A 21,338-nucleotide genomic window follows, 5' to 3' on the forward strand; every position below is an offset into this window, starting at 1 on the left:
AAGTGAAAAGAATTATTTGGGTCCACTATAAAATCTATTTATTTGTGGGCCTAATAAAGCCCCATATTATAATTTTTTTCTTAACAATTTATTTATGCAAAATAGCTTATTCGAAATAGTTTATTTATGCAAAACAACTTATTAGAATGATTTTTTAAAAACCGCTTATTCAAAACAACTTATTTATGCAAAACAGCTTATTCCGATTAATTTTAAAAACCAACTTATTCAAAATAGCTTATTTATGCAAAACAGCTTATTCGAAACAACTTATCAGGATCACTTTTTTAAAACCGCTTATTCAAAATAGCTTATTTATGCAAAACAGCTTATTTGTTCAAAACAGCTTATTCAAAACAGCTTATTCATACAAAACAGCTTATTCTGATTTCATTTTAAAAAACAACTTATTCAAAACAACTTATTTATGCAAAACAACATATTTATGCAAAACAACTTATTCAAAACAGCTTATTTATGCAAAACAGCTTATTCGAAACAACTTATTTATACAAAAGAGCTTATTTGTGCAAAACAACTTATTCAAAACAACTTATTTATACAAAATAGCTTATTTGTGCAAAACAGCTTATTCAAAACAGCTTATTTATACAAAACAACTTATTCCGATTTCATTTTAAAAAACAACTTATTCAAAACAACTTATTTATGCAAAACAACATATTTATGCAAAACAACTTATTCAAAACAGCTTATTTATGCAAAACAGCTTATTTGAAACAACTTATTTATACAAAAGAGCTTATTTGTGCAAAACAGCTTATTCAAAACAACTTATTTATACAAAACAGCTTATTTGTGCAAAACAGCTTATTCAAAACAACTTATTTATACAAAACAGCTTATTTGTGCAAAACAGCTTATTCAAAACAACTTATTTATACAAAACAGCTTATTCCGATTAATTTTAAAAACCAACTTATTCAAAATAGCTTATTTATGCAAAACAGCTTATTCGAAACAACATATTAGGATCACTTTTTTTAAAACCGCTTATTCAAAACAACTTATTTATGCAAAACATCTTATTTGTTCAAAACAACTTATTCAAAACAGCTTATTCCGATTTCATTTTAAAAAACAACTTATTCAAAACAACTTATTTATGCAAAACAACATATTTATGCAAAAACAACTTATTCAAAACAGCTTATTTATGCAAAACAGCTTATTCGAAACAACTTATTTATACAAAATAGCTTATTTGTGCAAAACAACTTATTCAAAAGAACTTATTTATACAAAATAGCTTATTTGTGCAAAACAGCTTATTCATAACAGCTTATTTATACAAAACAACTTATTCCGATTTCATTTTAAAAAACAACTTATTCAAAACAACTTATTTATGCAAAACAACATATTTATGCAAAACAACTTATTCAAAACAGCTTATTTATGCAAAACAGCTTATTTGAAACAACTTATTTATACAAAAGAGCTTATTTGTGCTAAACAGCTTATTCAAAACAACTTATTTATACAAAACAGCTTATTTGTGCAAAATAGCTTATTCAAAACAACTTATTTATCCAAAACAGCTTATTCCGATTAATTTTAAAAACCAACTTATTCAAAATAGCTTATTTATGCAAAACAGCTTATTCGAAACAATTTATGAGGATCACTTTTTTTAAAACCGCTTATTCAAAACAGCTTATTTATGCAAAACAGCTTATTCAAAACAGCTTATTTATACAAAACAGCTTATTCCGATTTCATTTTAAAAAACAACTTATTCAAAACAACTTATTTATGCAAAACAACATATTTATGCGAAACAACTTATTCAAAACAGCTTATTTATGCAAAACAGCTTATTCGAAACAACTTATTTATACAAAAGAGCTTATTTGTGCAAAACAGCTTATTCAAAACAACTTATTTATACAAAATAGCTTATTTGTGCAAAACAGCTTATTCAAAACAGCTTATTTATACAAAACAACTTATTCCAATTTCATTTTAAAAACAACTTATTCAAAACAACTTATTTATGCAAAACAACATATTTATGCAAAACAACTTATTCAAAACAGTTTATTTATGCAAAACAGCTTATTTGAAACAACTTATTTATACAAAACAGCGTATTTGTGCAAAACAGCTTATTTATACAAAACTGCTTATTCGAAACAACTTATTTCTACAAAATAGCTTATTTGTGCAAAACAGCTTATTCAAAACAACTTATTTATACAAAACAGCTTATTTGTGCAAAACAGCTATTTTGCACAAAATAAGCTATTTTGCACAAACAGCTTATTCGATTCCTAGGTCGCCGATCCCAAACGGAATTGCAGATCATCCCTATTCTTCCGAGGTATGTGTGTATTGTAATTCGTGACAAGTTTGCGTGATTGTGAATTTGTAGAGATTTCAATTTTGAATTGCGGAACGCTATGCGTGAAATCGTGTAGATTTATAATTATGAAGATGTGGTTACTGATTGCAAATCTCACAAGGTTGTTGTTAAAGGAGAAAAAGCGGATCCATTGAAGGTTCTTGAAAGAGTTCAGAGGAAGAGTCGTAGACAAGTTGAGCTTCTTTCTCCGATCCCAAAACCACCTTCAGAACAAGAGAAAAAAATTGAAGAGAAAGAGAAACCTAAGCCAGAGGAAGAAAAGAAAGCTGAAGAGGTTAATTAATTATTTTTTTTCTTTTTAAATTTATCTGAATCTGTGATGGATCATTTTTATCTTTTTTATTTTATTATATGGTGCAGCCTAAGGTTATGATAGTGATTCTGAAAGTTCACATGTATTGTGAAGCTTGTTCACAAGAAATCAAGAGACGCATTGAGAAAATCAAAGGTATGTTACTGTGTTATGTTTTGATTGAAATTCATATTTTCTTCACTTTTATTTCATTAACTTGTTTTGGTTCAATTCTCAGGTCCCATCCTTTCAGGAATTTGTCAACTGTTACTACCGATGATTTTGTGTTTGAATTCGAATCTTGCTATGATTTTCAATTTTGGTTACATATAGATGATGGGTTTGATTGGTTTGGTGATGAAGTTTGCTGGAGATTTTCAAGTTCCTTTGCATTCTTGATTTTTGGAAGAAAAAGGACGACGTTGATTGTGAAAGGACGACGTTGAAGAGGAGGAGAATTGGGAGTAATGAGTTGGAGGGATTAGGGATTGATTTGAATTTGGGAAAATTGATGATGGACTTGGTTTGAGAAATTGTCGAAATCAAATTGGGAATTTTTCTGAGAATTGTGATTCTGTTGCTAAGAATTCAAAGTTGGTGCCTGAATCTGATGGTTTTGAAAATGTTCTGCTATGGTTAGAAAATTCCATATGTTTTTTATTTTTGATTGTGATATGCACCATGTTGGATCAAAGAAAACCATTAAGTACATCTAATGGTTTTGGAGTACAACTCACATAAACCATTTCCACAGCAAAATGGTTTTGGAGTACAACTCACAGAAACCATACCCAAAGCAAAACCATTAAACAATTAGTTTGGTTTCGGGTAGAACACTATCAAAACCATTAAACCACACTTATGGTTTCAGTAATAGTTTTTATTTAAAATCATTTGTCAATAATAATTTTCACTATTCTTTTATTTTATTTAGCATTTGACAATTATTATACAAGTCTATTAAAACCATTAAAGCGCGATTATATTTAGACAAAGTCAGAAATTCGTTTTACAACGTAAGAAATAAAAGAGAGATGACGAGGCTTTACAAAAAAGTGGTTACTTATTGATTAATTCACATTAGGTTATAAGTGTGTACTATTAAGTGGTTACTTAATAATGATTTAAATGTTTATCACAATTTTTTTATTACAAAACCATTTTCACTGGAATTGGGAAATGATTCGATGTGAAATCTGTTGGTATAAGCTGGAATTCGGATTTGATGAATTATTGAGAATGTTGTGATGAATTGTGTTGTTTATGATCAATCCGGTTCGGATCTGGTGTTAGCATTACTCACGGAAACCATTTTCACTGCAAAATGGTTTTGGAGTCTAACTCACGGAAACCATTTCCACTGCAAAATGGTTTTGGAGTACAACTCACGGAAACCATTTCCACTGCAAAATGGTTTTGGAGTACAACTCACGGAAACCATTTCCACAGCAAAACCATTAGACAATTATTTTGGTTTCTCATAGAAGACTATCAAAACCATTAAACCATAATTATGGTTTCAGTAATAATTTCAGTGTATAACATCTTAATCATTATTCAAAACCATCTAACAATAATAATTTCATTAAAAATCATTACACATTTATCTTGGTTTCACATACATGATTATCAAAACCATTAAACCATAATTATGGTTTCAGTAATAATTTCAGTGTATAACATGTTAAACAACGTTCCAGTAAAGAAACTCATAATCCATACTCATTTCTCTCTCTAACTCATAAAAAGCTTATTCAAAACAGCTTATTTTGTGCAAAATAGCTGTTTTGCACAAACAAGCTGTTTTGTATAAATAAGTTGTTTTGAATAGGCTGTTTTGCACAAATAAGCTATTTTATATAAATAAGTTGTTTCGAATAAGCTGTTTTGTATAAATAAGTTGTTTTGCACAAATAAGATGTTTTGTATAAATAAGTTGTTTTGAATAAGCTGTTTTGCCCAAATAAGCTATTTTGTATAAATAAGTTGTTTCGAATAAGCTGTTTTGCATAAATAACCTGTTTTGAATAAGTTGTTTTGCATATATAAGTTGTTTTGAATAAGTTGTTTTTTAAAATGAAATCGGAATAAGCTGTTTTGTATAAATAAGCTGTTTTGCACAAATAAGCTGTTTTGTATAAATAAGTTGTTTTGAATAAGTTGTTTTGCACAAATAAGCTATTTTGTATAAATAAGTTGTTTCGAATAAGCTGTTTTGCATAAATAAGTTGTTTTGCGTAAATATGTTGTTTTGCATATATAAGTTGTTTTTTAAAATGAAATCGGAATAAGCTGTTTTGAATAAATAAGCTATTTTGCACAAATAAGTTGTTTTGTATAAATAAGTTGTTTTGATTAAGCTGTTTTGCACAAATAAGCTATTTTGTATAAATAAGTTGTTTCGAATAAGCTGTTTTGCATAAATAAGCTGTTTTGAATAAGTTGTTTTTGCATAAATATGTTGTTTTGCATAAATAAGTTGTTTTGAATAAGTTATTTTTTAAAATGAAATCGGAATAAGTTGTTTTGTATAAATAAGTTGTTTTGAATAAGCTGTTTTGCACAAATAAGCTATTTTGTATAAATAAGTTGTTTCAAATAAGTTGTTTTGCATAAATAAGCTGTTTTGAATAAGTTGTTTTGCATAAATATGTTGTTTTGCATATATAAGTTGTTTTGAATAAGTTGTTTTTTAAAATGAAATCGGAATAAGTTGTTTTGTATAAATAAGCTGTTTTGTATAAATAAGTTGTTTTGAATAAGCTGTTTTGCACAAATAAGCTATTTTGTATAAATAAGTTGTTTCGAATAAGCTGTTTTGCATAAATAAGTTGTTTTGAATAAGTTGTTTTGCATAAATATGTTGTTTAGCATAAATAAGTTGTTTTGAATAAGTTGTTTTTAAAATGAAATTGGAATAAGTTGTTTTGTATAAATAAGCTGTTTTGAATAAGCTGTTTTGCACAAATAAGCTATTTTGTATAAATAAGTTGTTTTGAATAAGTTGTTTTGCACAAATAAGCTATTTTGTATAAATAAGTTGTTTCGAATAAGCTGTTTTGCATAAATAAGTTGTTTTGCGTAAATATGTTGTTTTGCATATATAAGTTGTTTTGAATAAGTTGTTTTTTAAAATGAAATCGGAATAAGCTGTTTTGAATAAATAAGCTATTTTGCACAAATAAGTTGTTTTGTATAAATAAGTTGTTTTGATTAAGCTGTTTTGCACAAATAAACTATTTTGTATAAATAAGTTGTTTCGAATAAGCTGTTTTGAATAAGCTGTTTTTGCATAAATATGTTGTTTTGCATAAATAAGTTGTTTTGAATAAGTTATTTTTTAAAATGAAATCGGAATAAGTTGTTTTGTATAAATAAGTTGTTTTGAATAAGCTGTTTTGCACAAATAAGCTATTTTGTATAAATAAGTTGTTTCAAATAAGTTGTTTTGCATAAATAAGCTGTTTTGAATAAGTTGTTTTGCATAAATATGTTGTTTTGCATATATAAGTTGTTTTGAATAAGTTGTTTTTTAAAATGAAATCGGAATAAGCTGTTTTGTATAAATAAGCTGTTTTGTATAAATAAGTTGTTTTGAATAAGCTGTTTTGCACAAATAAGCTATTTTGTATAAATAAGTTGTTTCGAATAAGCTGTTTTGCATAAATAAGTTGTTTTGAATAAGTTGTTTTGCATAAATATGTTGTTTAGCATAAATAAGTTGTTTTGAATAAGTTGTTTTTTAAAATGAAATCGGAATAAGCTGTTTTGTATAAATAAGCTGTTTTGCACAAATAAGCTGTTTTGTATAAATAAGTTGTTTTGAATAAGTTGTTTTGCACAAATAAGCTATTTTGTATAAATAAGTTGTTTCGAATAAGCTGTTTTGCATAAATAAGTTGTTTTGCGTAAATATGTTGTTTTGCATATATAAGTTGTTTTGAATAAGTTGTTTTTTAAAATGAAATCGGAATAAGCTGTTTTGAATAAATAAGCTATTTTGCACAAATAAGTTGTTTTGTATAAATAAGTTGTTTTGATTAAGCTGTTTTGCACAAATAAGCTATTTTGTATAAATAAGTTGTTTCGAATAAGCTGTTTTGCATAAATAAGCTGTTTTGAATAAGTTGTTTTTGCATAAATATGTTGTTTTGCATAAATAAGTTGTTTTGAATAAGTTATTTTTTAAAATGAAATCGGAATAAGTTGTTTTGTATAAATAAGTTGTTTTGAATAAGCTGTTTTGCACAAATAAGTTGTTTTGTATAAATAAGTTGTTTTGAATAAGCTGTTTTGCACAAATAAGCTATTTTGTATAAATAAGTTGTTTCAAATAAGTTGTTTTGCATAAATAAGCTGTTTTGAATAAGTTGTTTTGCATAAATATGTTGTTTTGCATATATAAGTTGTTTTGAATAAGTTGTTTTTTAAAATGAAATCGGAATAAGCTGTTTTGTATAAATAAGTTGTTTTGAATAAGCTGTTTTGCACAAATAAGCTATTTTGTATAAATAAGTTGTTTCGAATAAGCTGTTTTGCATAAATAAGTTGTTTTGAATAAGTTGTTTTGCATAAATATGTTGTTTAGCATAAATAAGTTGTTTTGAATAAGTTGTTTTTTAAAATGAAATCGGAATAAGTTGTTTTGTATAAATAAGTTGTTTTGAATAAGCTGTTTCGCACAAATAAGTTGTTTTGTATAAATAAGCTGTTTTGAATAAGCTGTTTTGCACAAATAAGCTATTTTGTGTAAATAAGTTGTTTCGAATAAGTTGTTTTGCATAAATAAGCTGTTTTGAATAAGTTGTTTTGCATAAATAAGTTGTTTTTAAAATGAAATCAGAATAAGCTGTTTTGTATAAATAAGCTATTTTGAATAAGCTGTTTTGAACAAATAAGCTGTTTTGCATAAATAAGCTGTTTTGAATAAGCGGTTTTAAAAAAAGTGATCCTAATAAGTTGTTTCGAATAAGTTGTTTTGCATAAATAAGCTGTTTTGAATAAGTTGCTTTTTAAAATGAGATCGGAATAAGCTGTTTTGCATAAATAAGTTGTTTTGAATAAGCGGTTTGTAAAAAATCATTCTAATAAGTTGTTTTGCATAAATAAACTATTTCGAATAAACTATTTTGCATAAATAAATTGTTAAGAAAAAAATTATAATATGGGGCTTTAATTTAGTGGGCTTGGTGGGAGCTTTTTTAAGTGGGCTTTGAAATTTGGGGCTCTATTGACACCTCTACTTATTAGAATTAAGCTTTCACTTGAGGTGTAGAAAGCAATTATGTTGAGTGTAGAAAACAATTATGCACGGTGCATAAGGATCTCCTTATGCACCATAACCACACCCTCAAAAAATTACTTTATAAAAAACAAGTGTATTTGAAAAAAAAAGATTTTAGAAAAAAATAATTCTAATAGTTTTTCATTCCATTTTAGAGTCAGAGAGATTTTTTTAATAAAATAATTTTTATAAAAATCTTAAACAAACACTAAAAAACAACAAAAATGATTTTTATATTTTATTTTACAAAAAAATCCAAAACAAAAGCATCCAATTTCTTAAATGGAATCATTAAATATAACTCCCTTAAGGGAAAACACTCCTTATCACGACCCAAATAATTATAGTTTAGTCTACATCACAAACAGCTAACAACACATGCGATAAATGCTTGTAAACTGTAATGATAAACAGATTTAAGAAAAACAAATAAAAGAAAAAAAGAGAGGTCGAGAAAAAAAGGGTTGGCATATCATATGATCTGCGTATTGACCAAAAAATTGTAGCCGGGCACTACTTATCCAAGCCACAACCAGAAAGAAAGAAAACAGCACAAGAATGCAAAAAAGTTCGATCATCAATTCCACGCGTCACACCATCACAAATTTCATTTCACAGAAACCACCATCACACACACCTTATATCAGTAATTTACTTTTCCACATTTCCACCAACAACCTCTGGCATTGCAATTTGTAAAGTACTACTAACCTCACCTCTATTCATTCCTAATTCCAAACCCTTATATCAGTATGTTTAATACCATTTCTTACGAAAATGAATAATAGAGAATATTAGGTGAAAAGATGGGAACAAATTAGTGCTCTACATCTACTACATACTATACTAAGATAAAAAAAAAAAAAAAAAAAAGAGGGGAATTAATTCCTTCCCCAACATGAATTGATTATTATTAGATACAAAATCCAATTCCAGTATAGGAAATAGGAATAATCCTCTTTTGTTCCAAACGATGCCACCACGTTTCAGTTCGAATTAGGCAAAATTAGTTTAATGCTGCTTATGCCAGTTGTGATTGTGAAGTTGCATTTCACACTCTGTTAGAATCAGATTCATCAGCAGCAGCATGTCTAAGCCTATTTAATCACTAATCTGTTACTGCACGATGCGAATTCCTAAGAGGCTATTCACATTTTCTCTCTCTAACTTCTCTCCTCAACTCGTATCACCTCTTTTATCTTCTCGGATTTCCTTTGCATTTGGAATTTCCGCTAAATCTTCTCGTCCCTTCGCCAACATCGCATCACCAGGTTCGTTTTCGTTGCTAAACCTGATGATTTCTTGTGCTCTAAGTTTTTTGAACCATTTCTTTATTTGTTTGTTTGGTTTGACTTATTTGAATTTACTGTGAAATTGTTTTAGAGAGTTCCTAAGTTTGACTGTTTATAGTTTACATGAAAAAAGTTCGAAGAAAAAAGTTTGACTGTAATTCATCTTTTGTTATAGAAACAACTTATTCATAAGTACTTATATGATAAGTGGTTATGCTATAAGCACTTAGTTAAGCCATTTATACAAATGATGCCTTATAGGAGCTTTTATGTTCTTCACCAGTGGAAAAGTCCTTTTGAGTTCATAGACATACCGTTGTATCAACATGTAGGTAGCTGCTTTTTTTTTGTCGGTTGACGGAACACCTCTATAAACGCTTACACATAAAGTGGAAGGTCTAGGGTTCACACCCAGGACACCGCTGAAGATATCCAGCCTAACAATGTCAGTACCGGTTGTGCTAGGCCTTACGGATCATGTAGCTAGCTGTTTAAAAGACTCGTAGATAATATAAGATTCGATAGCATTTTGTTTTCTAGAATTACTTGGGGAGAAGTTTTTCAAAACTGGTTCCTTCATAGTGTGAGATTCGTGATGTGAATTGGTGGGAAATTTTTGAAATACTAGGAACTTAGAGGATTACTCTTCTTAATAAAGAAATTGCATTATGTGTTATAATTCTTTCACAACCGAGGTATGATGCCAAAGTTCACTGCAAAGAAAGGGGTTAGAGCTATCCTCTCTCTTTTTCATTCTAGTTTTCAAGTTCTATTGTTTTTTAAGTCCTTTTTCCTAAAATTTATATGCTGTGGATTGTATAGTGAGTGTAAGAGTAATTAAATTTTTAAGGTTGGATGCCTCGTTAAATCTGTGCTGATCATCAAATCTCTCATCACTTTACTGGTCAGACAGATTGAACTGGTCTCAGTTATCTGTATGAGTGTTTTTGTTTGCAGGATTCACATGTAGCAGTTTTATTGCAATGAAAGTCCTAATTGTTGCCTTTTTGGTCTGAATATTAATATTTTAATAGATTACTATATGTTGTGAATGGCCAATGTTGAGGAAACCAGGAAGTGAATGCATTCCTTTATCAAGATTTTGGACTCATGTTGTATTATCCCGCCTATTTTTGGGGGTACCATTTCAAAATTAGTGGAACTTGATAAATTTTTACTTAAAATAGTCATCGTGTTGAGATCATTGTTACATGTTGTGGTCATTACATATGCTGAAGTGATTCCTAATTATTACTCTTGTATAACTCTTTGCCGTTGATTAAATCTATCAGGAGCTAGCCAATTGCATTCTCAATCTTCAATGGATGAGAATCATGATGGTGGTATACATGACTCAAGATCAGTGGACTTGCCCGACGGTGATAGTGGAAAACGGCCACGTGTATGGTCGTCTTCTCCTGAACATGGATCTAAAACCGATAGAGGCAAACAGATATTTTGTAACCGGTCACTGAATATGAAGAACATTGTTGCTGTGGGATTTGACATGGACTATACTCTGGCACAATACAAGCCTGAAACTTTTGAATCCCTTGCTTATCAAGGCACAATTAAAAAGCTGGTTTACGATTTAGGATATCCTAGCGAGGTTTGTCTTATCAGTCTTACAGCACTTTTACCATGTTTTTCCTTTTTCTTGCAGTAATTATGATAGGGATGGTAGTGTGATATGCATTTTTTGTTATAGTTTTACCAACTCCCTCTTGGTTCACTATGTTAAAGGATTTTACTTATTTGCAAATTCTTTGCAGCTATCTTACATCCTGTTATATTTTGGCTAAAAATCTTTTTCTCTTATGCAGTTACTAAGTTGGTCTTTTAACTGGAAGTACATGGTCAGGGGCTTGGTTCTTGACAAAAAACGAGGAAATATCTTGAAGGTTAAGACTGCCTAATTGTTTTCTTTCCATTTCTTTCAGCACTGGGAAAACATAATAGATTGGATGGTAAACTTTTTGTCTCACTTTCTCTGTTTGACTGTTGAATTGCTGCTGTATGTATTTAGATGGATCGCCACAAGTATGTGAAAGTAGCCTATCACGGATTTAGAGAGTTGTCAAAAGAAGATAAAGTTGGGACCTATGGAAATACTTTAGTACGCGATTCATTTGACGAGCCAGACTATGCTCTAATTGATACACTTTTTTCTCTTGCGGAAGCCTACTTGTTTGCTCAACTGGTTGATTTTAAGGATAGTAATCCTGAAAAGATTCGAGAAGGCGTTGAGTAAGATTTATTCTTGCTCTCGTGAATTTTCATTTTTTATGCTTTTATTACAACTAAATGATTCCAGGACTAGGCGATCATTGTTTTTTTTTTTTCTTTTTTTTTTCTTTTGAAGGGCTGGCTTCTTCACTAGTTTATTGAAAAGAATTTAGCATTAATTGATATATATTAGAATATTACCTTCCGGGAAGACTTGGCTTCTTTATGGGTATGAACATAGAACACTGTCATAAATGTTGGCTTCAGCTGCTTGCTAATAGGGCTTTAGAAGGTCGACATACCTTGGAGCTTAATGCTAATCCTGATTGTAAACTGCTACAACATGAATAGTAGGCAGGTGAAATTAATGGATAGCTCTATAATAAATATTAGGCCATTAATTTTTAATTCAAAAATTTGGAAACCCATTGTTAGTTGTAAATGAAAAAGGACTGGAAATTCTTTATATTTTCATAGAAATGATCAAACAGGTGGTAAATAGCTTCATTAATTCATTATACATACGAGTTGAGATACACACAAGCCTTTACCGTTGCATCATTTATCCCATGTAGTTAACTCCACCTTGTAGGAAATGCTTTGGTGGTTGTTGTTTATGCATTTAATTCTGTACAAATTGTTCTTCTAGTTATTCTCGCATGTATAAAGATGTTCGAGCTGCTGTTGATTTGTGCCACCGTGATGGGACGTTGAAGCAAATGGTTGCTAAAGATCCAGGAAGGTATGAATATAATCACCACCCTATCAAAGTGAGAAGTGAACAAATAATTATCATGCAAGCAACGGGTATAAGAATCCCAATGTCATAATTTTTTCTTTGTGAAAATCATGTTCTTAAATTTCATATATCATATATGAATTCTTTATAGAACTATTCTAAATTCCTCAGATTTTTGTTTAAATTTTATCTATCAGGTATATCAATGAAGACAACCTGATAGTGCCTATGCTTGAAATGCTCAGAGAATCTGGACGTGCAACATTTTTAGTGACAAATAGGTAGGCAGTAGTCAACATCATTTAATTTTTTTGGTATAATTAAAAAATTAATTGCATTTTCTAAATTACTCTTTCTTTTCATTAAACTTTGTATGGGACCTTGTTCCATTAAAGGGTATTTTGAGAATAATAGCATATATAATATCGAGAAATTAATTAAGTTTTGCTTATATATTGGACCTACAAAAATTGTTTCTTTTTTGCTTACATGAGACTGGAGTAGTATCTATGTAAGCACAAGAATAAAAGTTTTCGGTAAGTAGGCAAAATATCTTGGTGTTATTAATGACTGATGAGACATTCAAATGTGTATCTTTAAAAGATATTTTAACACTTTCCTTTTTAAAAGATTAGATATGTAGTGCTTAGCTGGTGTAACGTGGCTCATACATAATGTTCAAAATTAGTAGAGTAAAATGAGTTTCTATGCATTGCAGATTTACAAGAATTGAAAAGTATTTAAATTTGTAGGGAATTGATTTAAGAGAGAATATTGTAATGGGTTATCTCAAAAAGCATTAGCTGGTATCCTTGTCTACGGGTATTTTAACTAGGATTTTTCATTCTTTCCTATTCCATTTGCAGTTTATGGGACTATACAAATACTGTCATGAATTTCCTCTGTGGATCCAGAATGGTAGGTGGCAGCAACAATTTTGAATGGCTTCAATACTTTGATGTGGTTATCACTGGCAGGTCATGTTCTTCTCTTGGCAGCGTTGCCCAGTTATATTTGTTTTCTTTGGCTTCATTATTCTGCCCAATGTGAATTTTACCCTTCTGGCCCTTGGATTCCTATGATGCACAAATTACGTTACAAACAATAAATGGGCGCTTTCCAACTGTTCACTGTAGTCCTTATGAAGTTCAGTGAATTGCATTTGCAAGTTTTTTTGTCAGATCACAATACACATTTTCCTCCATTTGATGACATGACATGGCACTTACTAATAAACATGATAACTTACTTCATCCATCCCTAAATATATATGACTCTTTTTGAGATTTGTTTTTTCTTTTTTATACGACACATTTCAAATTGTTCATTGCATTAATTATTTCTTTACAGAAATAACTATTAATTTTACACATGGAAAAAAAAATCTCTCGTGAGGACTGGTGGAAAGAGTGCAAAGAGTAAGATAGTGAAATTATGAGGCTAAAATTTAATTGTGAAATTTTGGGCAATTAGTACACATTATTGACAAATTTATTTCTATTAACAATATTAACCAAATCAACCACTTTTCTTAATATCCGTGAATGGGTTGAAGGAGTCTTATATTAAAGGGAGTAAGAAACATCCAGGCAGCGTGTTTTTTATCTTGAGCATTAACTGTTGGGTTTCTGATAGCATGCCATAATGTTTTAGTTGTGGATTTGGTTGCTAACCTGTTCACATCCACTACTATCCTACAGTGCAAAGCCAGGTTTTTTTCACGAGGAAAATCGTGCCAACCTATTTGAGGTTGTGCCTGAGACTGGAATGCTACTCAATACAGATAATGGCTCTCCTATGCCTCAGGTTTGCACAATAGCACATCATTTCATTCAATCCTTTATATCTCGTATAAAGATTTGTGTCATATTTTTTTTTAATATTGAAAGGTGGGGAACATCTCAGCAAGGATATTCACAGAAGCAACGAATCACGCTTGCCAAGTTTTCCAGGTACAATCATCATCCTCTGTAAAATGAAAATAATTTTGTTTAGGACACACAAATCTATTTGAAGTTAATGTTATCTTAATCCTCAGTCTGTATCCGTAAATGTTTGATAGCTCAGGATCTCAATATTTACCTTTCATTTTGTCAAGATCTCAGTATTTACCCAGTGATTGCGAACATCTGTTGTAGGGAGGCAATGTAGCTCATCTGCATAAACTGCTTTCCATCGAATCAAGTTCACAGGTAGTTGTTGATTAAGAGTACTTAAGGATTGTTGTTATTACTGAAGCTTCCTGTAAAAATCTGGATGCGTTATGTGTAGGTTCTGTATGTTGGGGATCACATTTACGGAGACATATTACGTAGCAAAAAGGTTCTTGGTATATCATATTAATCCTTACAACTACACTATGCAATGTATTTTGCACTCTTAAGTTTATCTACCAGTAAATTTTGATTAACCTATGGTACCTTTGATGAGTAGAAACTCAAATATAAACTCCTTCAAAATTTAGCATATGTGTGGATTCTGATGTAAGTAAATTAAATTGATTGTGATTCAATGTGCTCAACGAGCAGGATGGAGGACAATGCTTGTAATTCCAGAGCTGGAGAAGGAGGTTAAACTCCTCTGGGAATCAAGGGACACCCGGAAGGTGCTTATTAGTTTTATTTCCTCGAATTAGAACTATTTTTTTTGTCAAGCCTTGGCTTTATAAAAAATAAAATTTGAAAAAACAAATGACTGGTTTATTCGGGCTTCTGATATTTTGTTGATTAGGTGTGCTTTTACATTCTTCTTATTCTCCTTCTCAATAAAGACCTGACAAGCTAATTCACATTCAGGAAGATTTTTACTTGAATATTCTCACGCAGGAGCTTCAATTCTTGAGGAGTGAGCGTGATCGCATCGAGGATGAAGTACATCATTTGAAGTGGTCTCTTAAGTTAGTATAACTTTGGAACTCTCAAACAAGTCCTTCCTTATTATCTGTTTGCATTATTATAAAGTACTGCACTACTTTTCAGATTTAAGAATCCAGATGCTAATGCCAAACAGAAGCTATCTTCAGCACTTGATAAATTGGAGGTTTGTCCTTTAGGTCCGTTTCCATGTGATACCTGGAAGTCCAATTTCATACATTTGACAAGGGCCTGTTTTTTTTTTTTTTGGCAGCTTGAAAGAGAGAAAATGCGATTAATCCATCAAGAAGCTCAAAGAAAATTACATCAAAGGGTATAAAGTTCAATTGTCAGCCGTTTTCATTTTCTTTAGTTCTCATTTTACTAGTCATATACAGTTACAATATATCGGACGGGCATTGTATGACACGATGACTGATCACTGATGTTGATTTTTTAAAATAATTATCGCAGTTTCACGAACCATGGGGACAGCTTATGAAAACTGGTTATCAGAATTCTCGCTTTGCTCATCAGGTAAAATGCGACTGCTTTGGTAGTTTAGTAGTAGATGCCCCATTTCCAAACCAGTGTACAACAGGAAAATGCATATATAGTTATATCTTTCGAATTATTATTAGAGCGGCTGCTAGGAAGAATGTACTCGATATATAATTTATTGAAGAAAAAAAACATGGATGCATAGAATCAAACAAAAAAAAGGCGCGATTGTCTAGGAAAACCTACACATCTTATTTTAGCACTTTCAAGAAGAAACTGGTAAACCTTATATATGCCAGCTTTTCTTCCTTACTCCCAAGTCATAATATCAATTTGACCCCACTAAATGATAATTAATTCAATCAACTCTCCTGATGCAGGTTGAGAGGTTTGCCTGTCTTTATACTAGCCAAGTATCTAACCTGGCCTTGCACTCTCCAGACAAGTATTACAGACCCAGTGAAGATTTTATGCAGCATGAATTTGGAATTCTAGCTTCTGAGCCACGGGAAATGTAAGTTTCAGAATTTGGGGCAGCATTCCTTTGCGTTTGGAAAATTGGATTCTGATGTGTCATGAGTTTCTGGTTCCCACCCCCGTTCTCTTGCTCGTTTTAGTAATTCAAAGCGTCATATGATATTTTTTGCTACAAGGGGAAAAAAGATGCTAGATTTTATCGTCAAATGTTCTACAGTTTCGTCCACAACTAACGTGGGGGTGCTAGTGTGCAGTGGCAATTAAAGAAATTCAGCGTCTTCATTTAATATACTTGCAGATGATTAGTTACTTCACAAAGTGTAAATGAATTTTCATTGATATATTCACTATTTTTTGACACATCATTATTTATTATTGTATTCTTCTGTAATTAAAAGGATAATAACTAATATGTTATGGTACTTATGGTCTTTGGAGGAAAAGGGTGAATTGCATAGAAAAATAACTAAGCCAGAGGAGGAAAGCCATGTCAACAAAGAGATGGGAGGCAAAGTTGGTAAAAGGAAATGAACAAGAGCAGGATCCTGAGTTTGGGGGCATAAGAAGCTGACATATGAAGGCTTCCAACTCTAAAATGGAAGGGAAATGAGAATGACACATAATAAAATGTAGGGGGGTGGATGAATGTGGAGTGTAGTGTATTTCGATCTCTGTTTTGTTCCTGTTCTGCTACTGAGTGTACTTTTCTCTCTGCATATTCTTATTACATAATTGTTTCTCTGTACATGGGAGTTGCCATTAATTTAGCATCCTAACAACAACTCCTCTTATCTACTAAATAAAGCAAGGATGTTATATTTAGTTTATCTGAGTGTTTAATTCCTTGCTGCATATTTCCATTGATATGCCAATGCCATGTTTTCATTGATGTGCTTTTATTCAAACTTCAATATAAATAAAATAAGGATTAAAATGAATAGAGGTGTTAAATGCACTATTTTTAAGATAAAGTTTCTTTTTTAGATTTCTTATCAAGTGCCCTTAGGGCATTTGTTAGCCATTGTTAGCATTTTCCAAATGAATATTATAGAGACCAATTTTAATATGAACAAATTTTGCAAGAACCAAAACAAAACACCAAGGAATAAAAACAAGTATAACTGTTTACAAATTTGCTTTCGATTGATTTGGCCTTCAGATCTTGCTATGGTTGAAGTCAACTACCCCTCTATTCCAAAAGGACTCTTCCAACTCCTTAATAATTTATCTTATTCAAATGATAATTACAAAAACAAAAAAAAAACTAATCAATTTTTACAAGAAAGGCCATACACTTAAAGTCTAAAATTCACTTTCAAATAACATTGGCGACATAAATGGCTATATATACATATCACAAAACTTTACTAGTAGACATTTTCAATTCTTTTGAGAGAGAAGTGAATGGCATCTCTCATTCTCTACCTAGTTTTATTCATCTGCTTAAACTTTTCTTTTAGTCCCCCTTTCTTTGAATATTCCTTTATGTCCAAACCAAATGTACAAGTTCCACGTAATCTGAAGGAACAAAAACGAAGGCCGTCATGCCATGCTATTGCTTGTCATTAGAAAGGAATATAAAATAAAAATGGCGTGCTAGAATGATAAAATTTATCTCATCTTAAGGAATTGAATCTCTCATGCAATTTTCTATTGTCAAATTGTCAGGTCAAACTCGAATGCAACAGCCTGGCAGAATTTGACCCCATTTGGCTGATAATGATATCTGTTGTGTATTATAACAACCACTTTTTAGCAAAAAATAAGAAGAAAACAGAAGTAACAAAGCTTCTTTGCTTTACCAAAATTAAACAAAAGGCAATAAAGTATATATTCTATTCTAACGACAATCTACCACCCTTAATTACTCAATGAAATTCGTATTTTCCATGAAATTCCTACCACCACGAAAATCACGAGGTATAAAGATAAGAATGAAAGTTTGGTGAAAAAGACCTATTTAATAATTACTGACTCATCAAAAACCGCGATTGTGAATGGAGAAGGTTGTCCCGTGAGCGTAGGCAGGGACATGCATTATTATATGCAGGGGTTGGGTTTGAACCCCGGACACCTCATTTATTCATCTTGAAAAAGGTGAATTATAGCCACTAAGCTACTTGACAAAAAAAAAAAACCGCGATTGTGAAATTTTAACCCTCCTCCACTTTCTTTGAGTGACTATGATTCCGAGATAGTCTTGTTTGGGCACATGTTTTGGACACATCATTTAAACACACACATATTAAAATGTATTTTACTGTAATTCTTTAAAAATAAATATCCTTATTTATTAATTTTGTTACGTCTGCAGTAACTTAACCTAATTTTTTCCCGCTCATTTGCTTTATTACATTTGCAATTATTTAACCTAACAAATTCCATCTAAAAAAATGCATTGCACACCAATTTCATTCCTATCCGTTTGCCTTTTTTTTTTAAGAAAATATTTTCTACCATATCAATGATCTTACGGGTTAAAGATTATTTATTGGTCTCAATTATAGTCGAGAAAACTCATGCAACGCACGGGTCAAAAGTCTAGTTATTTAATTATTTTCACTTCTCACTTTTTCTCATTATTATACGTGCGCTTAAAATTGATATATTGGTTATGTGTTCAAGTAAGCATTTTTCCTATGGTCCTTTATGGTTTTCTCATTTATGGTTTAGTAATTAGTACCTCCCTCCAAATTTCCCCCAAATTATATATTAAGGTGACATAGTTTATTAAGGTGTCACTTTTAAATCGATTTGGATCTCATTAAAAGTTAGCTAAAAAAATCTCCGTCTCAAATTAATTGTTGTTTTTGGGTTGTACACTCTTCTAAAACAAATGATTGGTTGAGTTAATTCCAATGATAAAATTAGTATTATTTACTAAAACATCCTTAGTAGAGTGAACTTCAATAAATAAAGGTATATTAATGTGAAAAATAATAAATGTTGTATCAGTATTGTAAAGTGACAATTGTTTTCAAACAGAAAAAAATGCAAAAGTAATAATTATTATGAGACGGAGGGAAATTTTTTAAACATGTTGACCATATTAAGGTTTTCGTGAGGATGAATATTGAAGTTGTCGAAGTTTCGCATTAGTGGAGTAGTTAAGTAGAGTGAACTTCAATAAATAAAGCTATTCATTCAAAATATTTTTTAAAACATTTTCTCGTCACTATTTTTTTAAACACGTCAACCATGTTTGACAAAGTGTTTTATCTTTGATATGACAGGCCCGGACGACTCATAATGATTTGGTGTAGAAAGATGTTTGCGTCTCGTCTTGGAGCATTGGAAGACATCCATTAAGTAATTAACATCAATGGAATACGATAAAGACTATTCTGTTCTTGAAGGATACGTTATGACACTAATGGAAAGCATAGTTTTCAGACTCGGCTCGGACCGGCCGGTCGGACCGGTCGGACCGTGAACCGGTGGGTAAGCCGGTTCGAGCCAACATTTGGATCGGCCATGCAGTTAACTCGGTCAAACTCGGTCAAAACCGGTCAAAACCGGTAAAAACCGGTGACTCGGCCGAGTCATGGGTCAGACCGGTTTTCTGCTTCTTTTTTTTTTTTGCTTTTTTTTTTTTGCTTAACTGAAAGTCTGAAACGACGTCGTTTTGCTCAATCAATCTTGACTCCTTGGAATTAAATGTTATTGATGATAATACTTGTGTTGGAATTATGATTTTTTGGGATCTTTTTGGATTTTTATAACTGGGGCAATCTCTGCTTACTTGAATTTATGTTGGAATTGGAATCATACTTTTTTGGGATCTATTTGGATTTTTACTACCAAGATGTATTTTGAGTTATGACTATGTTTTGAATTTGAGCAATTAGCCTATGAAATTATTATTGTTGGATAGTTTTTATCTTATTTTACAAGGGTCATTATTTTAGTTTTTAAAGTGACCGAGTCACCGATTCAATCCGAGTTAATCCGGTTAAATAACTATATAAATTTAATCTAAGGACCGAGTTATCTAACCGAGTCATCCGAGTGGTTCCGGTTCAGTCATGCGGTTCGACCAACGACCCAGTGGTTCGACCATTGACCCAGTGACCCAGTACCCCCGCCGAGTCGATGACCGAGCCGAGTCTGAAAACTATGATGGAAAGCATTCGTTTACATTTGCAAATCATCATCCTACATACAAGGAGCTTCCAAATTTAATGTTATAGTTTCATCTATTATTTTTATATTACCTTTACACTATAACTTTGAGGTGAAGTTTATTTGTCGATAAGCGAACAAGGTTGCTTATCCTCTTGCTAGGGTGTCCTATTCATGATCTAGTCACCATGTTTTTTGAGATTTATCCTTCTAATACTGAAACTTTTTTAATTAATAATATAGCTAAGTTGTTTTCGGTATAAAAAAACAAGTTAATTACCGGACTTGCTTTTAAGTTTGCTTGGCTTAAAATATTTATAAAAAAAAAAGCAAAATGAATATAAATTAACAAACTACGCACATACCATACAAGAAGTGTCAAGACTAGACAAAAAATACAAAAAGTATTTTCCTAAAGTCAATAAGATCAAAATTTCAAACCCAACTATGAATCCTTAAAAAAAAAAAAAAACCCAACTATGAATAAAAGTAGATCAAAACCTCGAACAGTTTTTTGTTTGGGTACAAAAACCTCAAACATTTAATGGCACCCAAACATAATAGAGGATTTGGTAGGCTTAAAACATATTATTCCAGTTATTTTGTGTGTGTGTTTTTTTAGGGAATTTTTGTGTGTGTTAATTCTTCAATTTTAAGTTAATTTATGATTTTTGTGCGTTAATTCTTCAATTTTAATAGAAAATGACTTATAATATGGAGTTTGGCAATATTTTGCAACACTTTAAGTATTCATATTAAAATTGAAGAATTAACACATACAAAAAATTGTAAATTAACATAAATATAACTAAATTTGACGGGCTGATCGGTTGAGGTTGAGAAAATTAACGGGTTGACACAGTAATTTTTTTCTTTTGGATTTTATGATCAACAATAATATTTTTCCAACACCCATTCAACACTCTCATTTTCTCTTTATCTATTTTTTGCTACCGGGGCACGATCTATCATATCTATCTTATCACTCTCTATTTTTCCCCTCTTAAAGTATTTGTGTGTTCATAAAACATTTTCCTTTAACAATTGATGGTTTCTATTGTTGATCCATATTCTTCCAAAAACTTTGCGAATGCAGAAAGTAGTGATTGGAACTTGTATGGAGTAGAAGTGTGGGCATGTACATATCTAACATCTATCTATATAAAT

At 30.9% G+C, this 21,338-nt stretch overlaps 1 protein-coding gene and 1 long non-coding RNA gene across 3 annotated transcripts; both read left to right on the forward strand.

Moving 5' to 3' along the window:
- Positions 1 to 1,399: 1,399 nt before the first annotated feature.
- Positions 1,400 to 3,301, forward strand: LOC146942870 (uncharacterized). The gene is made up of 3 exons (XR_015032885.1): positions 1,400 to 2,660; positions 2,747 to 2,834; positions 2,917 to 3,301. It is a non-coding gene; the product is annotated as an uncharacterized LOC146942870 (long non-coding RNA).
- A 5,210-nt stretch (positions 3,302 to 8,511) lies between these two features.
- Positions 8,512 to 16,794, forward strand: LOC146942871 (uncharacterized). 2 transcript variants are annotated; one of them, XM_085756963.1, is made up of 17 exons: positions 8,512 to 9,233; positions 10,547 to 10,863; positions 11,078 to 11,155; positions 11,281 to 11,501; positions 12,130 to 12,222; positions 12,417 to 12,500; positions 13,086 to 13,196; positions 13,920 to 14,025; positions 14,109 to 14,171; positions 14,358 to 14,411; positions 14,491 to 14,548; positions 14,748 to 14,824; positions 15,015 to 15,115; positions 15,198 to 15,258; positions 15,346 to 15,405; positions 15,546 to 15,608; positions 15,953 to 16,794. In XM_085756963.1, the coding sequence occupies exons 1-17, from the start codon at positions 9,089 to 9,091 to the stop codon at positions 16,088 to 16,090; spliced, it is 1,830 nt and encodes a 609-aa protein (XP_085613089.1). In that variant the 5' UTR covers positions 8,512 to 9,088; the 3' UTR covers positions 16,091 to 16,794. The 2 variants fall into 2 exon arrangements, with proteins under 2 accessions (XP_085613089.1, XP_085613090.1); XM_085756964.1 differs by having other exon boundaries at positions 15,045 to 15,115.
- The last annotated feature ends 4,544 nt before the right edge of the window (positions 16,795 to 21,338 follow it).

Source organism: Medicago sativa, chromosome 3 (genome assembly GCF_051527215.1).
Source record: "Medicago sativa cultivar Bolivia chromosome 3, Bolivia_mono, whole genome shotgun sequence".
Taxonomy (NCBI): domain Eukaryota; kingdom Viridiplantae; phylum Streptophyta; class Magnoliopsida; order Fabales; family Fabaceae; genus Medicago; species Medicago sativa.

Excerpts from the sequence above, each read along its gene's own strand:
- LOC146942871 (XM_085756963.1), top strand. The coding sequence starts at position 9,089 with ATGCGAATTCCTAAGAGGCTATTCACATTTTCTCTCTCTAACTTCTCT. Across the intron at positions 14,825-15,014 it reads AATCAAGGGACACCCGGAAG|GAAGATTTTTACTTGAATAT; the intron begins GTGCTTATTAGT and ends ATTCACATTCAG. Across the intron at positions 15,116-15,197 it reads CATTTGAAGTGGTCTCTTAA|ATTTAAGAATCCAGATGCTA; the intron begins GTTAGTATAACT and ends ACTACTTTTCAG.